Genomic DNA, 14,674 nt, shown 5'->3' on the forward strand with positions numbered 1-14,674 from the left:
GTTTGTAAGTATTTTGAACAGCGTGAGTCTCCACTTGGGGCATCACTGACATACATGAGGCTAAACGGCACTTACAGCCCAGGAGTATTTACTTGGCTTTACTTTGGAGTCACACGTGTATGAATGCAGCATTTCATTTCCATGCCAATAGTTTTTATTAAGAATATATTGCACTCATATTAATAACTACTATTTGTTGAGTCTATTTGCTTGGCAAATGCATTATTTATTTCTCACCACAATCCTTTGAAGTTAACATTACTTCAAAGGATTGTGTTACACCATTTTTCAAATGTGGAAAAGGGCTTAGAAAGGTAAAGTAATTGTTCCTAGCGTTGCTCACTAGTAAGGGTAGAGATGGGATTTGAACCTAGTCGGATGCTGAAGCTGGGCTTATTTATCCTGCTGTGCGTAACAGCAAAGTTTAAAGATGTTCATTCAGCTTGCATTGCAGTTAATCTGGTTCACATTACTCGTATCATCTTTGCTCTTTGATGATAGTCACCTTCAACCAATGCATCTTTAGCCTTGCTGCCAAGAGATTGTCCCTACATGTTGCGTACCTCTTAGAGCTGTCCCGTTTCCTCTTTCCACCACATCAAAACCTAATGCTAGGCCCTGAGTCTCCAACACTTCATAGCTGTCACCTGGTCCACTCCTTGTATTCCCCAGGAAACTGACATGGAGTTTCATTAGTGGATTAGCAATTCAAGGGTAGTGGTGATGAAAATGAGGATTTTTGTGGGTTCACGCTGAAATAAGGATTGTGAAACACCGGAGTTTCTTACCAGGAAAAGTTGTGCAGACGTTTCAGAGAAGCCAGCCCTTTAGCTTCACAACAACCAAGAGGCAGAAGGACAGAGGGACAGCCTTTCTGACTTCTGGGCACATCATCTAAAACTGGCTCGCGAAGCCCTGTTGGGTCATAGGACATAAAATCAAGGGAGGAATGGGTAGAAACGTGCTGATAGAAATGGGAGTCTAGTGTATCGAGTTGCTGGGGGTCTTCTGTATACCCATAAATGCAAGAACATCTAACTCAGCCCTGTTTAGCCCATTTGAATTCTGATGTGACTCGTCAGTAAGTGTCACATTCTCTTGTGCCATTTGTTCCTTGTTGAGGAACCACTAAGGTATAGTAAAAAATTCAAAAGCCAGGACTGTGAGCCCTTGAGTAAGGCACTTGGATTTTTCTAGCTTTCGTTTTCTCATCTGTAAACTAAAGAATATTATACTGTCCTTAAGCAGTGGTGGAAAGGTTGACATGAGATAACAGAGAGGCAAATACCAAGCATGATACCAGGTACATAGTATGTGCTCAAGAGAAAGTTTTTAATTTGCAACCTCGAGTCATTGGACTTTTAATGAATGTCGTTTGAGTGCATATGGGAACATATAGAGATTAAAACCAAAAACATAAAACAACTATCACTACTATCCATTTCCAAATTTTCCTATCGCCCTTAACAAAAACTCAATGATGGTTGCACAGCATAACGAATGTAATTAATGTCACCGAACTGTACATGAAAAAAATGTTGAAATGGCGAAGGTTTTGTTATATATATTTTTACCACAATAAAAAAAACAAAACTAAACAAAAAAAGACATGGAGGCTGGCCTCAAGGAGCTTCCAGTCTGGTGGAAATACTGACATGTACAAACAATTGCAAGCTTGCTAGTGGGGGCCTAACTACCCAGAAAGCCAGGCTGTCTGAGTGCCTGTGGGTCCTGTCTTTTCTTTCAGGAAACTGTGGACATGCTGAAGAGTCACATTAAGGAGGAACTGATGCAAGGGGAGGAGGCCGATGCCGTGTATGAGTCCATGGCCCACCTCTCCACAGACCTGCTTATGAAATGCTCCCTGAACCCTGGCTGTGATGAGGAGCTATATGAGTCCATGGCCGCCTTCGCTCCAGCTGCCTCTGAAGACCTCTGTAAGTAGCACAGCTCAGTTCTGTCTCCATCTCTGTTCTGACAAGTGGCTTTCTTCATTCCGTGTTTTTGGGGGAAGTCCCCGCTTACCCTCACCCCACCCAGAGGGATGAAGATCCTGTTTTACACAAACTTAGATCTACAGTCATGTGCTGTGACAAGCAGACTCCTTTTCCAAACTTCCTCCGTTGTGTCAGTGCCTAGTGTGAGAACTTAAGCAAGGGCCTGGAAACCGGAATTGATGAAGGCATTGCTTGTGATCTGAGAATCTAAATCCGTGGCTCTCAACCCTGCCAGTCCCAATGTCCTCCTTTTACGACAAACATCTTGTAACACCTCCTTTACGACCCTGACGTGAGATTCATACATACTATAGCCTACCTACATATAAAATTTTAAACAATCAAATATGTTGCCATAATTGAAATATGGAGCCCTGATGGTGCAGTGGTTAAGTGTTCAGCTAGCTGCTAACCAAAAAGTCAGCAGTTTGAACCCACCAGCCACTCCTTGGAAACCCTATGGGGCAGCTCTACTCTGTCCTATAGGCTCTCTATGAGTCAGAATTGACTTGACGGCAATGGGTTTTTTTTTGTTAAATGAAATATAAAAAAGAAATAAAAGGAGAGGAAATCCTCAGGCATGCCAGCACATGAAGACGTAATAAAAATATATGCAGACGCTTATCAGAATCACTGTCAATGTCATGGCCTCAAATGTGACTGACACGCATGTATTGTATCAGTGACTCAAATACCACAGCAGTGTCCATGTCAGTGCCTGGATTTTCCTCAACAGTGAACCACTCTTCACAATGTCATCTCCATTTTCATAGTTATTGAATTCCTGGAAAATTGAGTGTGTATCAAAGCAATGCAAAAATATAAGTTGTATTTATATATGAAGCAGTTTAAATTTCAGGCTCAGAAAATTTTTTTGTTTTTGGTGACCTGAATTTATTCGATTAATGTAAGTAAATTGATCTCTAAAATATCCTATCTCCAGGGCATGATTTTTCTTATAAATTGCTTAACAAGTTTTGGTTAACTTTATTTCTTCCAACTGCAAAAGTAACATTCTTATAAAAACTCGAAGCCATGTAGAAATGTATAATTGAGTTGATAAAACTCCATATGACTCCACCCAACCAACTTGGTAACAGTGGTTAAGTGCTATGGCTGCTACGCAAATTTCTATGAGGCAGTTCTACTCTGTCCTATAGGGTTGCTATGAGTCGGAATCAACTTGACGACAACGGGTTTTTTTTAACCAACCAATATAGCATTAGTGACAGTTTGGCAGGTATGTTTGTCCATATCTTCCCTTGAATCTTCTGATATTAAATATAAACTATTTACACACACATGTATACACATAAAAAAACCAGTGCCGTGCCATCACATAAAAAAATAGCTGTGTATAAATATACGTGTATATGTATGTATCATAAGCAGGATTTTTTAGAACTATATGTATGTCTAGCAGGATATTTCAAAGTCATGGGGGGGCATAAAACACTTGATTGTGCACGACTGTCCCACACGTTGTAGGATGTCTTGCATTCTTTCCCCTTCTCCCACTAAATGCCAGTAATGTCCCTGCATCATTGTGACAACCCATACATCCTCATAGATTTTCAAAACACCCCCTAGAGGGCAGCGCTGACCCCCTTTGAGAACCACTGGTCTCAACAGTGTTGGATTTCCATAAACATACTGGGGTTGAAGCAGGAGGAACAAACAATGGACCCTCTAAGAGCCTTATTAATACTTTGCCATTAAAAAAAAAAAAAATTGCCATTATTTGGTATTAAATGCTAGAGACTCTGAAACACTGCCCAAGACTCAGCCCTCCTTCCCACTGGGTCTGATTAATGGATTCAAGAAAGACAAGGTAAATACCCATCATCATATCAGCTTTATTGATGGAGGCCTTTCCAGAATAGACTAGATTGAGCGTTTTTACCTTTCAGCCTAAAAAGAAGACATGGTCCCTGGGCCCACAGGGAGGCAGGCCTGACTTACCCTCCAGCTGTGGACAGAAAAACAAGCGTTGAGAGGATGCCTGGAGCAGAAGGTGCAGGCAGGGCGCATGGCCAGAGATGGTGCCTGACATCAGCACGACATTTGACATGGTGACCCCAGAGCCTGAAAGATGTGGTCCCGTGGTTGTTAGGCACTTGCCAATAACATTGGAGAGAAAGGGAGAGAGAGGGTGGAAGTTTCCTTCCAGCACCTAACTGGAGGGACTGGAAGTACTGGTGGGCGCTCCTTCCTGTATGAGCCATGACCCAGCAGGGATGTGTGGAGAGAAGGCATCATCCCCACCATCCACTTCCTTTATCTCACTGAATCCTTAAAGCAGTCTTGTTGTTAAACCAAAAAACCCCCCCAAACCAAACCCATTGCCGTCGAGTCAATTCTGACTCATAGTGACCCTGTAGGACGGAATAGAATTGCTCTATAGGGTTTCCAAGGAATGACTGGTAAATTCGAGCTGCCAACTTTTTTTGGTTAGCAGCTGTAGCTCTTAACCACTGCACTACCAGGGGTGCCGTCAGGTAGATTTTGGACACAAAGCCACCCCATGTGACACAGTAGAACTGTCCCGTAGGGTTTCCTAGGCTCTAATCTTTTTCTGGATAGTCTTTACAGGGGCAGATCACCAGGGCTTTCTCCCGCAGAGTTTCTGAGTGAGTTAGAACCTCCGACCTTTCAGTTAGCAGCCGAGCAGTTAACCGTTGTGCCACCAGAGCTCCATAAAGCAATCCTACAAGGTTTGTTTTATTACCTGCACTTTACAAATAAGGAAACTAAGGCATAGAGAAGTTAGACAGCTTCCTCAACATCTCACAGCTAATAAGTGATAGAACTCACATTCGAACCCAGGTCTCTCTGTCTAGGACCATATTCTTTATACCGTGGCATAAATTTTCATCTAACACTGAAAATTTGAGTCCTGGTTTCTTTTAGAAAACTCATTTAGCAGCTACAGCCATGCTTCCCCTTTCTGTAGCTCCAAACATCAGATAACAAAACAGTCTCTGGCGCCCCCTACCCTTGGACATCCATCTCTCCTAACAAGCATTTCTGGAGCATCTACCATATTTCAGCTACCTTTCTCTTCTCAGTGTTGGGGATACAAGACATAGCCCTTTGCTTTGTGGAACAGGGACCCATTCACAAAACAACACTTTGAGAACGCTTGGTACCCACTTGGGAATTCAGAGACTTGCCTCAACATTTATTTCTATCCTGTATCCTTGTTGTGGGCAGTTGAACAATGGAAGGATCCCCACTTTACTGGCAGTTTATTGTTGACAGAGAACCTATCCTTTTGGATGCCAACACATGACATCCCCCTATCGTATCAGTAGAAAGCTGCGAGGGATGCTAAAAGCATCCATCCCATAGGCTTCTCAGCTGCCATGCACATCAGAGGGAACGGTGAGGTTCACCAGCACTTGCCAAGACAGTGGGGGTGCTATGGAACTGTCTGTTTGTGGCTAGTTGGCAACTTGTAAAGTCAAACAGGGCCATAGAGTTTTGGTTACCATGGAGCTAGAAAGGGGCCATCGAGAGGCAGCCTATGGACTTCAGCTGCTTTTTGAATGGGGAAAAGAAACCCACTGTATTTTTCATTTTCCAGGTCATATAAAAATATAACTTTTCTGACTCTAGACATGGACTGGTTGTATTTTTGTCTCTGTGGTTATTGGGCTTAATCTTGAGACTGACCCCTTACTTACTGTCCCAGAAGAAGGAGCCACTTGGATGTGGGAATCATTCGTTTTACAACCAGTGACTCTGTAGGTGAAAAGTTAGTGTAATCCATAAAGAAGTGGGGACCATTCTGACAGGGGTTACAATAGAGGGTTCCAGATAGAGTGGGAGGAAAATGTAGAACAAAATTCAGATTCACAAAAAAAGACCACACTTACTGGTCTGACAGAGACTAGAGGAACTCCTGAGACTACGGCCCCTGGACACCCTGCTAACTCAACTGAAGCCGCTCCCAAAATCCACCTTTCAGCCAAAGATTAGACAGGCCTATAAAGCAAACAATAACGCACGTGAGGAACGTGCTGCTAGTTCAGTCAAGTATACGAGACCAAATGGGCAACACTTGTCCAAAAGCAAAGACGAGAAGGCAGGAAGGGACAGGAAAACTGGATGAATGAATACTGGGAACCCAGGTAGAAAAGGAAACTGGGGGAGTGCTGACACATTACGAAGATTGCAACCAATGTCACGAAACAATTTATGTATAAATTTTTGAATGAGAAATTAATTTGTGCTGTAAACTTTCACGTAAAACACAATAAAATTAAAAAAAGAAGAGAGAGAAAAAAGTGGGACAGAGAACAAACTGTTAAGTCTAAGATGCTTACTTGTAGCTCCCTGAGTGGTGCAAACAGTTCATGTGCTTGGCTGCTAACTGAAAGGTTGGAGGTTCTAATCTACCCACAAGAACCTTGGAAAAAAGGCCTTGCCATCTACTTCCAAAAATTCGGCCACTGAAATCCCTGTGGAGCACAGTTTGACTCTGACACGCCTGGGGTTGCCATAAGTCAGAGTCAACCTGATGGCAACTGGGCGTTGTTTTTTTTAACCCAGCAAGGTAATAAATTGGAACATCTTATATCCCCTTTAAGTCTACAAACTGCTTTTATCTCTTGTATCTCCTGTGACCAGCCTTATCCTTGGTGGGTAGAATACTAAGGCTCTGAGATCTAGCAACTTACTGAAGTTACTTAGTTAAGTTCTCAAGGGAGAACTAGTGGGTCTTCAGGTTTCCAGTGCAGGAATCTGTCTGCCACCCCAAGGGGCACAGGGCTCCCCTGGCCTGCCCTGCTTTTAGGATCTGCATTTGCCAGCTGTAGGATAGACACAGATACAGGAGCTATTTGTAAATGTTAAATAGCTATGTTTATCAGTGCTCCACCTTCATTACCATTCAAACCTAGGTGTTGAAAATAAACATATTAAGGCAGTTAGGCTGTGTTCCTTCACTCACTTAGTCACTCACTCACAGGACAAACATCGAATGCCAGGCACTGGGCCAGTTTCCCAACCTCATCACTCTCCCCTTAGAGGTCACCTAACCATATCGGGACAAACCTGCCTCTTTTAGACTTGAGCTTGGGAAGGAGGAGTGGCAAAAGGTCCCCCTCTCCCAAGGAAATCCAAAACAATCCCTAAGTAGGAAGTTTGTAAGGGAAGTTTCCAGTGTTAAATAAAGTGGGTTTTGGGAGCAGTGTTGGGTTCTGACCCTGAGATTTTCTGATTCATCTCCAGTATCTTCCTCCCTGAATTTGCGTGGGCATACACATACACACACACTCACACTCACACTCACACTCCTCATGGTCTTTAGCTTAGATATGCTGCCACCAGGTGGTAGCTACATGTCTTTTTTATTAGACCTTCAATTTTGCTCTCCATTCTCTTGAGAATTTTTTGTTCAGAACCTCACAGATTTAAACCATCAATTTCCACACCTTAATATATAAGAAATAAATGTCTTCATTAGAGGTAATAAATAAAAATCAAAACAAACCTCTTTTTGAGTGTTTTCACTGCCTCCTAATCTGTTCTCACTTGGTTCTTTAGTGCCTAACTTGCCTTCAGAGAACAATATGGTAGTCCTGGTGGTCCCTTGACTTAGGTAATTAACTTCATGTTGAAATCCTCACCCAGTGACTGGTCACTTCCCTGAGGCTCTGGGTACCCAAGCCTTGGGAGCCATTTCTGGGAGGCCCTTGTCCCGTCTGTTTCCTAGGAAATATGCCTGGTAAATTGTAGCTCTGTTTAAAAATCTCAGAGGCTCATCTTTCTTCTATAAGGAGAAAAGAGGAAAGGAGAAAGGCATAGTGTCTTGTTTGCTACTGGAAACTGTAAACTCACATGAGTCGTTCTAATCAATCCCAGAGGGCTGTTCTGCCTCCTGCTAACCCTGCGTTGCACTTTTCTTTTGAACCCCGATGCTTCCCTCGTGGCTCTGTGGCTTGAGTTTGTATATACCGGGGAGCTGATTTTTAACTTGCTGGCTTCCCTTAGCAACCTTCTTGGTAACTGGCGTCTCTGTAACAGATCATCTCCAGCAGTGTTTCTTTTCTTGAACTCTCTGATTACAGCTTCTCTTTACAAGCTGGGTTCCCTCTGAGCTGGGGGCCCAGTCCGGCACAGCCCAGCCATATTGGTCTGAGCCCAGCTGAAGGAGCATTTGTAAGCAAAGTCACTAAGTTACTGAATTGCTTCTGCACCCTTATCTACTTCCTTTATCTACACCCTTTTCTCTCCAGAGCCTCATTCACTGCAGCTGCTGTGGCTACCCACCACCCACCGGTGAAGCCGAGAGGTGCATTAGGGACTGTGGGGCTGGGTGCAAGGGATGAAGTATTACCAGCAAGAACAGAACAGATTCTGAGGCAGGGCTGTGTCTGACCTGTCCAGGGCTGAAACAGATCGAGAGCATTGCCGGGGAAAAGGGCTAATGCATGAAGTGCACGTTGCACTTCCTGACTTCCTATCGCTGTTCTCACCCCCAGAAGTGAAAGAAAGGTGTCAGGGACATTGGTGCTTACTGAAAGCATACTCAATGAATGTTTTAAAGTCAATAAGTTAACCCCACAACCACCATCATCCCAACCAGCAGTCTGCTCCTTCTGTGAGTCGTGCTCTTCTCAGGCACTGCACATAAATCACTTTGGACTCTGGTTATTTACATGCATCCGTTGTGACCTGTCCTACCCTGATTGGAAAGCATGTCTTACTGCTTTGCGTCATCTACAGTGCCTGGCACAGTGCTGTACACAATAGATACTCAACTATTTCTTGGATTTGAAAGTACCAGAAAATCAGAAGGAATCCTAGATTTTGTGGGATAGAGTAGTTTGCTGGCGTTGTCATGCAAAGACCTCACTTTCCTAATAGGTGGTAGTGAGACCTCTCAGGTGTCTCAGTGAGCATGGGACATCTCAGGGTGACAAGAACGTCTTTGTCTGCTCCAGGCTGCCTTGTTTTTTTTTCATGTCTCCATACATTTGCTCATGCTGTTCCTTCTGCCTAAGTTGCCCTCCTCTGTTCTCAGCTTCGGAAATAATGCCTAGGTTTCTCACAAAGACCAAGTACCTCCATGTTCGTGGATTCATTTGTTTCTACCTTCATTAGTTTGCTAGTTCACTCATTTATTCATTCAGCATATATTTACTGTACCCCTCGTATGGCTATGCCACTGTGCCAGGTGACCAGAAGTCAGTGAACATAGGGACGTGATCCTGCCTTCAAAATCATACATTCTAGTGGGAGAGCTGGATATTAAACCAAAGTACCACATCACTAAATATATAACTACACACGGTGACAGTGCCATGGAGGAAAAGGACCCAGTGTTCTGCAAATGAATAAATCGGGAAGCCTGACTTTGGCTCGGGGCACCTGGAGAGGCCTCTCCATGGAGATGATGGGAAGGCATTCACCAGAAGGATAGAACCCAGCCAGCTTTATGCTGGATGTCTGAGCTTCTCACCCTCCCCTCATCTTCCTTCTGTAGACCAGGAGCTCCCTGGGACCAGAGGCCACATCTTACCCAAGGCCGTTTTCCCCAGCCTAGCTCAGTGCTTGGCCTATTACCCCCAAAAAACCTAAATAAACAAACCAAAGAAGTAAGTTGCCATCAGCTTGATCCTGACTCATGGTGACCTAGAGTAGAACTGTGCTCCACAGGGTTTTCAATGGCTGATTTTTGAGAAGTAGATCACCGGACGTTTCTTCTGAGGTACCTCTGGGTGGATTCAAACAGCCAGCCCTTTGGTTAGTAGCCAAGCACTTAACTGTTTGCAGTAAGTATTGTTTTGTCAATTTCCCAGTTTCTGATCTTCCTTTTCCCTTGAAATTCCAACTCCGTTGCCCCATTATTCGGAGCTTCACTAACTGCGTAGGAAGAGCAGCTCTGGAGTGTTTGTGTTGTTTGTAAGCTCTGGATCCACGAAAACTGTAATTTATAGTTCTTTGTATACCCATGGCGCCTAGCCCAAGACTCGATGTACTGCCAGGTACTTAATAACTATTTATTGGTTGATTTAATTTAAATTGCCATGCCGTTTTCACATGTAGTTTCCAGTTACCATTCCAGACTGCAATCTTCTTGTTCCTCCTCCAAGTAAATAAAAAGTAAAATAACATGAGTCGAAAGCCCTGGAATGGAATAGAGAAGGCTTTGTGTAAAAGCACTTTGATGACGCTGACGGCTCTGAAAACCGCCACTTTGATAAGCCGGGAAGTGCCTGTCAGGGAGGAGGAGAAACATGGAGGCAGGGACTGGGAGAGGACTTGGAGTCTGTCTCCTCTGTAAGTGCTTGTCATGGTGGTGGTTGACAGCTCTAGGGTTCCACCGGAAGTGAAATCTGTACATAGGATACAAAGGCTAGCTTTAATCTAGCTTTAACAGTGAAGCAATGGGTGTTTATAAAGCTCACGTATTATATATTCCTTACGTGGCCAGCATCTTATTAGGCAACTATAGGAAAGATGAACGAGCCCTGGTGGCACAGTGGTTAAGAGCTCCACTGCTAACTAAAAGGTCAGCCAGCTTGAACCCACCAACTGCTCTGCTGGAGAGAGACGTGGCAGTCTGCTTCCATAAAGATTAGAGCCTTGGAAATCCTCTGGAGCAGTTCTACCCTGTCCTATAGGGTCACTATGAGTCAGAATTGACTGGACAGCAACGGGTTTTGGTTTAGGAAAGGTGGGGAGATAGACTAAAAATAAAAGACGGGCTCCATCACTTGAGAATCTGTTGGAAATTAATTTGGGAACAGGACCTGAAACCAAAAACCCTTTGCTGTAGAGTTAATTGTGACTCATAGTGACCCTATAGGACAGAGCAGAGCTGCCCCCTAGAGTTTCCAAGGAGCACCTGGTGGATTCGAACTACTGACCAGGACAAGAGTATACAAAACTCTTCTTGAATCAGACTTCTGCGGGGATTGTCTGACTGAGCTAATAAAGGGGGTTTTTCTCTTCTCACTGGAGAAGTCCTGGTTTCCTGCCTGAGCTCTACAAAGAGACAAGTGATGTCATGGAAGTGAGGAAGGCAAGCCTTTGAACAGCTGCTAATTTGCTATAATCAGTCCATTGCACCTAAAAATGTGTGCTGAGGAAGCTGCCTTTAAGGGTGCTGGGCTTCGCTTTGAGAAATGCTGTATTAAGTTATAAGTCACTCTACGATAATGATCTTGATCTGTTTATCCTTACCTCTCCAGTGCCTAGCATACATGTGGTGTGAATGTAGGTGCTTAGTAAAATCGATGAATGACACATTGTGTGTAAATGTTGATGAAAAGGACACATCTGTCCAATGGGCAAGGTTTGGGCATAACCCCAGATGCCAGTAGAACTGTGTCTTAGTTTGGATTTGAACTGAATGCAAGTAATGTATTTGCGAGGTGACCCTAGGAAAAGCTGGCTAGGGAATAGGGAAGTAAGACAGGGAAAGGAAGGAAGGCAATCAGAGATGTTTTATAAAGCATGTTACCCACCAGGGAACCCTGAGAGATGGCGTGGAGCATGAGCCTCAAAGTCACCCCCCCCCCCCACACACACACCAAGGGATGAGGGAACCCATTCCAAGGGATGAGGGAGCTGGGGTATTTATCTACCCAATCCTGTTAGTCATTGCTGGAGGGAGGTATTAACTCCCTGACACTTCTGGCTTGCTGCGCTGCAGGCAGATGAGCCCTCAGGCCAGGACTCAGAGCACTAAAGTAGCAATGCTGAGGGGCCGTAGTCAGGGCCTCAGCAGCATCTGCTACAAACTGCCTGAGTCTCTCAGTTGGTCCTTGAGTCACACAGGAATACACTGCCTTCTGCCATGAGTCTTGTGGGTAAGAAGTTTCCTATATGTTAGAGGCAAATATTTAATCGTTTCTTTTTAACATACTGTGCTGCCCAGCCATCTTAAACACATGTTTAAGATGCAGCTTATCTTTACCTTGGTGACACTGTGCTGTCTTGTGAGCTCTAGACATGGGACTAGCTACATGTGTGGGTGTAGAGAGTGGGGGCTATGTGATTTAGCAAGTCACTGTACCCACCGCACCCCACCATTTGTGCAGCCGTAGACTGATTCCTGCATGGCAGAGAGCCTTTATATTTGGGAGAGGTTCTGTCCTGAGGCACAACTGTCTGTATAAGAAACCCAGAAAACTTTCAACTCTTCTCACTATTTCAGCCTTAGCCACTTCTTTTTCCTTAGCTCTTCTTATCTAGAGCCCTGGTGGCGCAGTGATTAAGAGCTTGGCTGCTAACCAAAAGAGGTCAGCAGTTCGGATCCACCACCTGCTCCTTGGAAACCCTATGGGGCAGTTCTACTCTATCTTTTAGGGTTTCTAAGAGTTGGAATTGACTTGATGACAATGGGTTTGGTTTTTTTTTTTTTTTTTTTTTTTGGTTTTCTTCTCAAACTGCCCTTCTTTTCTCTTCTCTTCTTCTCTCTTTCTCACTCATTTCACTCTCTTTTTTCTCCCCCGTCAATTCTCCATTAGGGCCTAGAAAGGTTCGACTTTTTATTGACATGATCAATCAAAGCGCTCCTTTCCACCCAGTGCAGACCGAACCAATCCTGTTTCAGATTATCTTCAAATGTTTTACCATGCTGCTGCTCCTTGCTCTGAGGCTCTTCTTTGGCCACAAACTTGCTGAAAACAACTTTTTTGTCCCAATTTCAGATTTTGAGAGCCTTTCTAGAAGAATAGTCTCACAGTAGCTTGATAAGTTACTGTATTACCTACTCAGACTTGGCTTTGTATTAAATTAACCACACATAATCTGAGTGGAGTTTCCGCTGCAGCTAAATGGTCTAGATTTATGTCCCATGAGGAGTATCATATGGGCCTCTTCTAGAATTCACTATTGCCTTTGACTCATTCCTTAATTAAGTGCCTGCCTAGGCTTCCTGTCCTCTATTCAAGCTTTTCTCTTTCCAGGAATGGCCTCTTTCTGATAGACTCCTTCAATAAAGTACAGTGTGACTCTGTAGCTGGCTCTTCCCAGAAGGAGAATGTGACCTCAAAGACTTTTTTTTTTCTCCTTCCCCTCTGCTGAAATGAAAAAACCTTACACTTTCTCCTTAGGCCAGTAGGCTTCAGCACATTTCAGTTTATTTTTAACTGACACGTGGCAAAGGTTAGTAAGTGCTTGGAAAGCGAAGTTACAAACCCTGAGCATCCAGGAACACAAGGATTTGTTGTTCTGTTTTCCTTGCAAAAGATCTTTTGTCTGGGAACAGGCTCCCTTCACCTACAGAATTCTCTGTGTATTTCTGTCACTCACGTGTCACTCACTGTGTGTTCAGTACACCAGGGTTGGAAAGTTCCGAGCCTGAGAGGATCTTGCAATGGCATCACTGCGGTTGGTGTCACCCAGTGTGGTAACTCATGGTGTCACCCCCCCGTGCTAATTACCACAATATTGTAGCTAAAACATCAGACAATTTGACAAAATCACAAACTATAAAAACACTGACATCTACGAAAACCACAGTGCGTGCATGTACCATGTGCAGACGAAACTACATGATTCGAAGCATCAGTGTAATTGGGTAATAATGACAGCGCTGACCAGGGCACATTAGAAGGCTCAAAAAGTAAATTAGCACACAGTTTTAGTCTCGTGGGTATACTGATTCATGTCAGCTGGGCTTATGAAGTTTTTTTGTTGTTGTTGTTACAATTAACTACAGGGATATTTTCATAAAAATAATAAATTTCTGCTGAAATAATGCACAGAAATTTTATAGACAGTCATTTTGGTGTCACCCCCTCTGACAGTGTCACCCAGTGCAGTCTGCACCCTCCACATCTCCTGGGGTCTTAAAAACTTACTGTTTATTAACTCCAAATGACTAGGTACCTTTTTATTTTATTTATTATTACAAAAGTAATATCTACTACTACTAGGTATTTAGTGCCTAATATAGGTGTGGCAAATAATGTTTTGTTTTGTTTTGATGAAAATATACACAACAAAACATATACCCATTCAACAATTTTTACATGTATAGTTCATTGATAGAGGTCACACACTTCACATTGTGTCATTATTCTCACTATCTCTGCCATTGTTGTTTCATCACTGTCAACCAAGACTCTGTGCACCCCAAAGCTCTCATCTGTGCTTTAGAATTACTGTTGCCATTTTGATCCCATATAGGTAATTCTTTAAAGGGGCACAACGCTCAAGGCAAACTTGTTGATTTATTGACCTGAACTGTTGTTTAGTTTATAGATGACTTCACAGGATAGTTTCAATTCTAGATTTAAAAGCTGTTTCCAGGCAGTAAATTCGGGTGCTCCTCCACTCTCAATGTATCCAGTAAGTCTGGTCTCCAGTAAGAATTTGAAGTTCATCCCACAATTTTCCTCCTTTTGATCAAGATCCATCTATTGGATCCCTAATCAAAACGTTCAGAATGGTACTCAGGCACCATCCATTTCTTCTAGTTTCATGGCGAAGGAGGTTGTAGTTCATGGAGGCAATGACAAAAAGTGTTTTAAAAGTAATTTCATGTGTCAATCAATGCCAGCTGGCGATATTGAGTGCCCTTAGTGCTGTGTTGAGAAGCATTTTGAGGCAAAAAAGAATGCTATGATTGACACGATGTTTGCCATGAGTATAGGATAGTACGTATTTCCTGTTCCTGGCCTAATTCAAAGATATTTATGTTCAATTATGTTAAT

At 43.3% G+C, this 14,674-nt stretch overlaps 1 protein-coding gene across 1 annotated transcript in view; it reads left to right on the plus strand.

Annotated features, from left to right (window-relative positions):
• PIK3AP1 (phosphoinositide-3-kinase adaptor protein 1) overlaps nt 1–14,674 on the plus strand; it is a 132,094-nt gene that overhangs the window by 75,283 nt on the left and 42,137 nt on the right. Inside the window, exon 8 of the mRNA XM_003408990.4 lies at nt 1,748–1,937. Coding sequence (XP_003409038.3) covers nt 1,748–1,937 — 190 coding nt within the window. The remainder of the gene's footprint in view (nt 1–1,747; nt 1,938–14,674) is intronic.

This window comes from Loxodonta africana, chromosome 16, assembly GCF_030014295.1.
Source record: "Loxodonta africana isolate mLoxAfr1 chromosome 16, mLoxAfr1.hap2, whole genome shotgun sequence".
Lineage (NCBI taxonomy): Eukaryota > Metazoa > Chordata > Mammalia > Proboscidea > Elephantidae > Loxodonta > Loxodonta africana.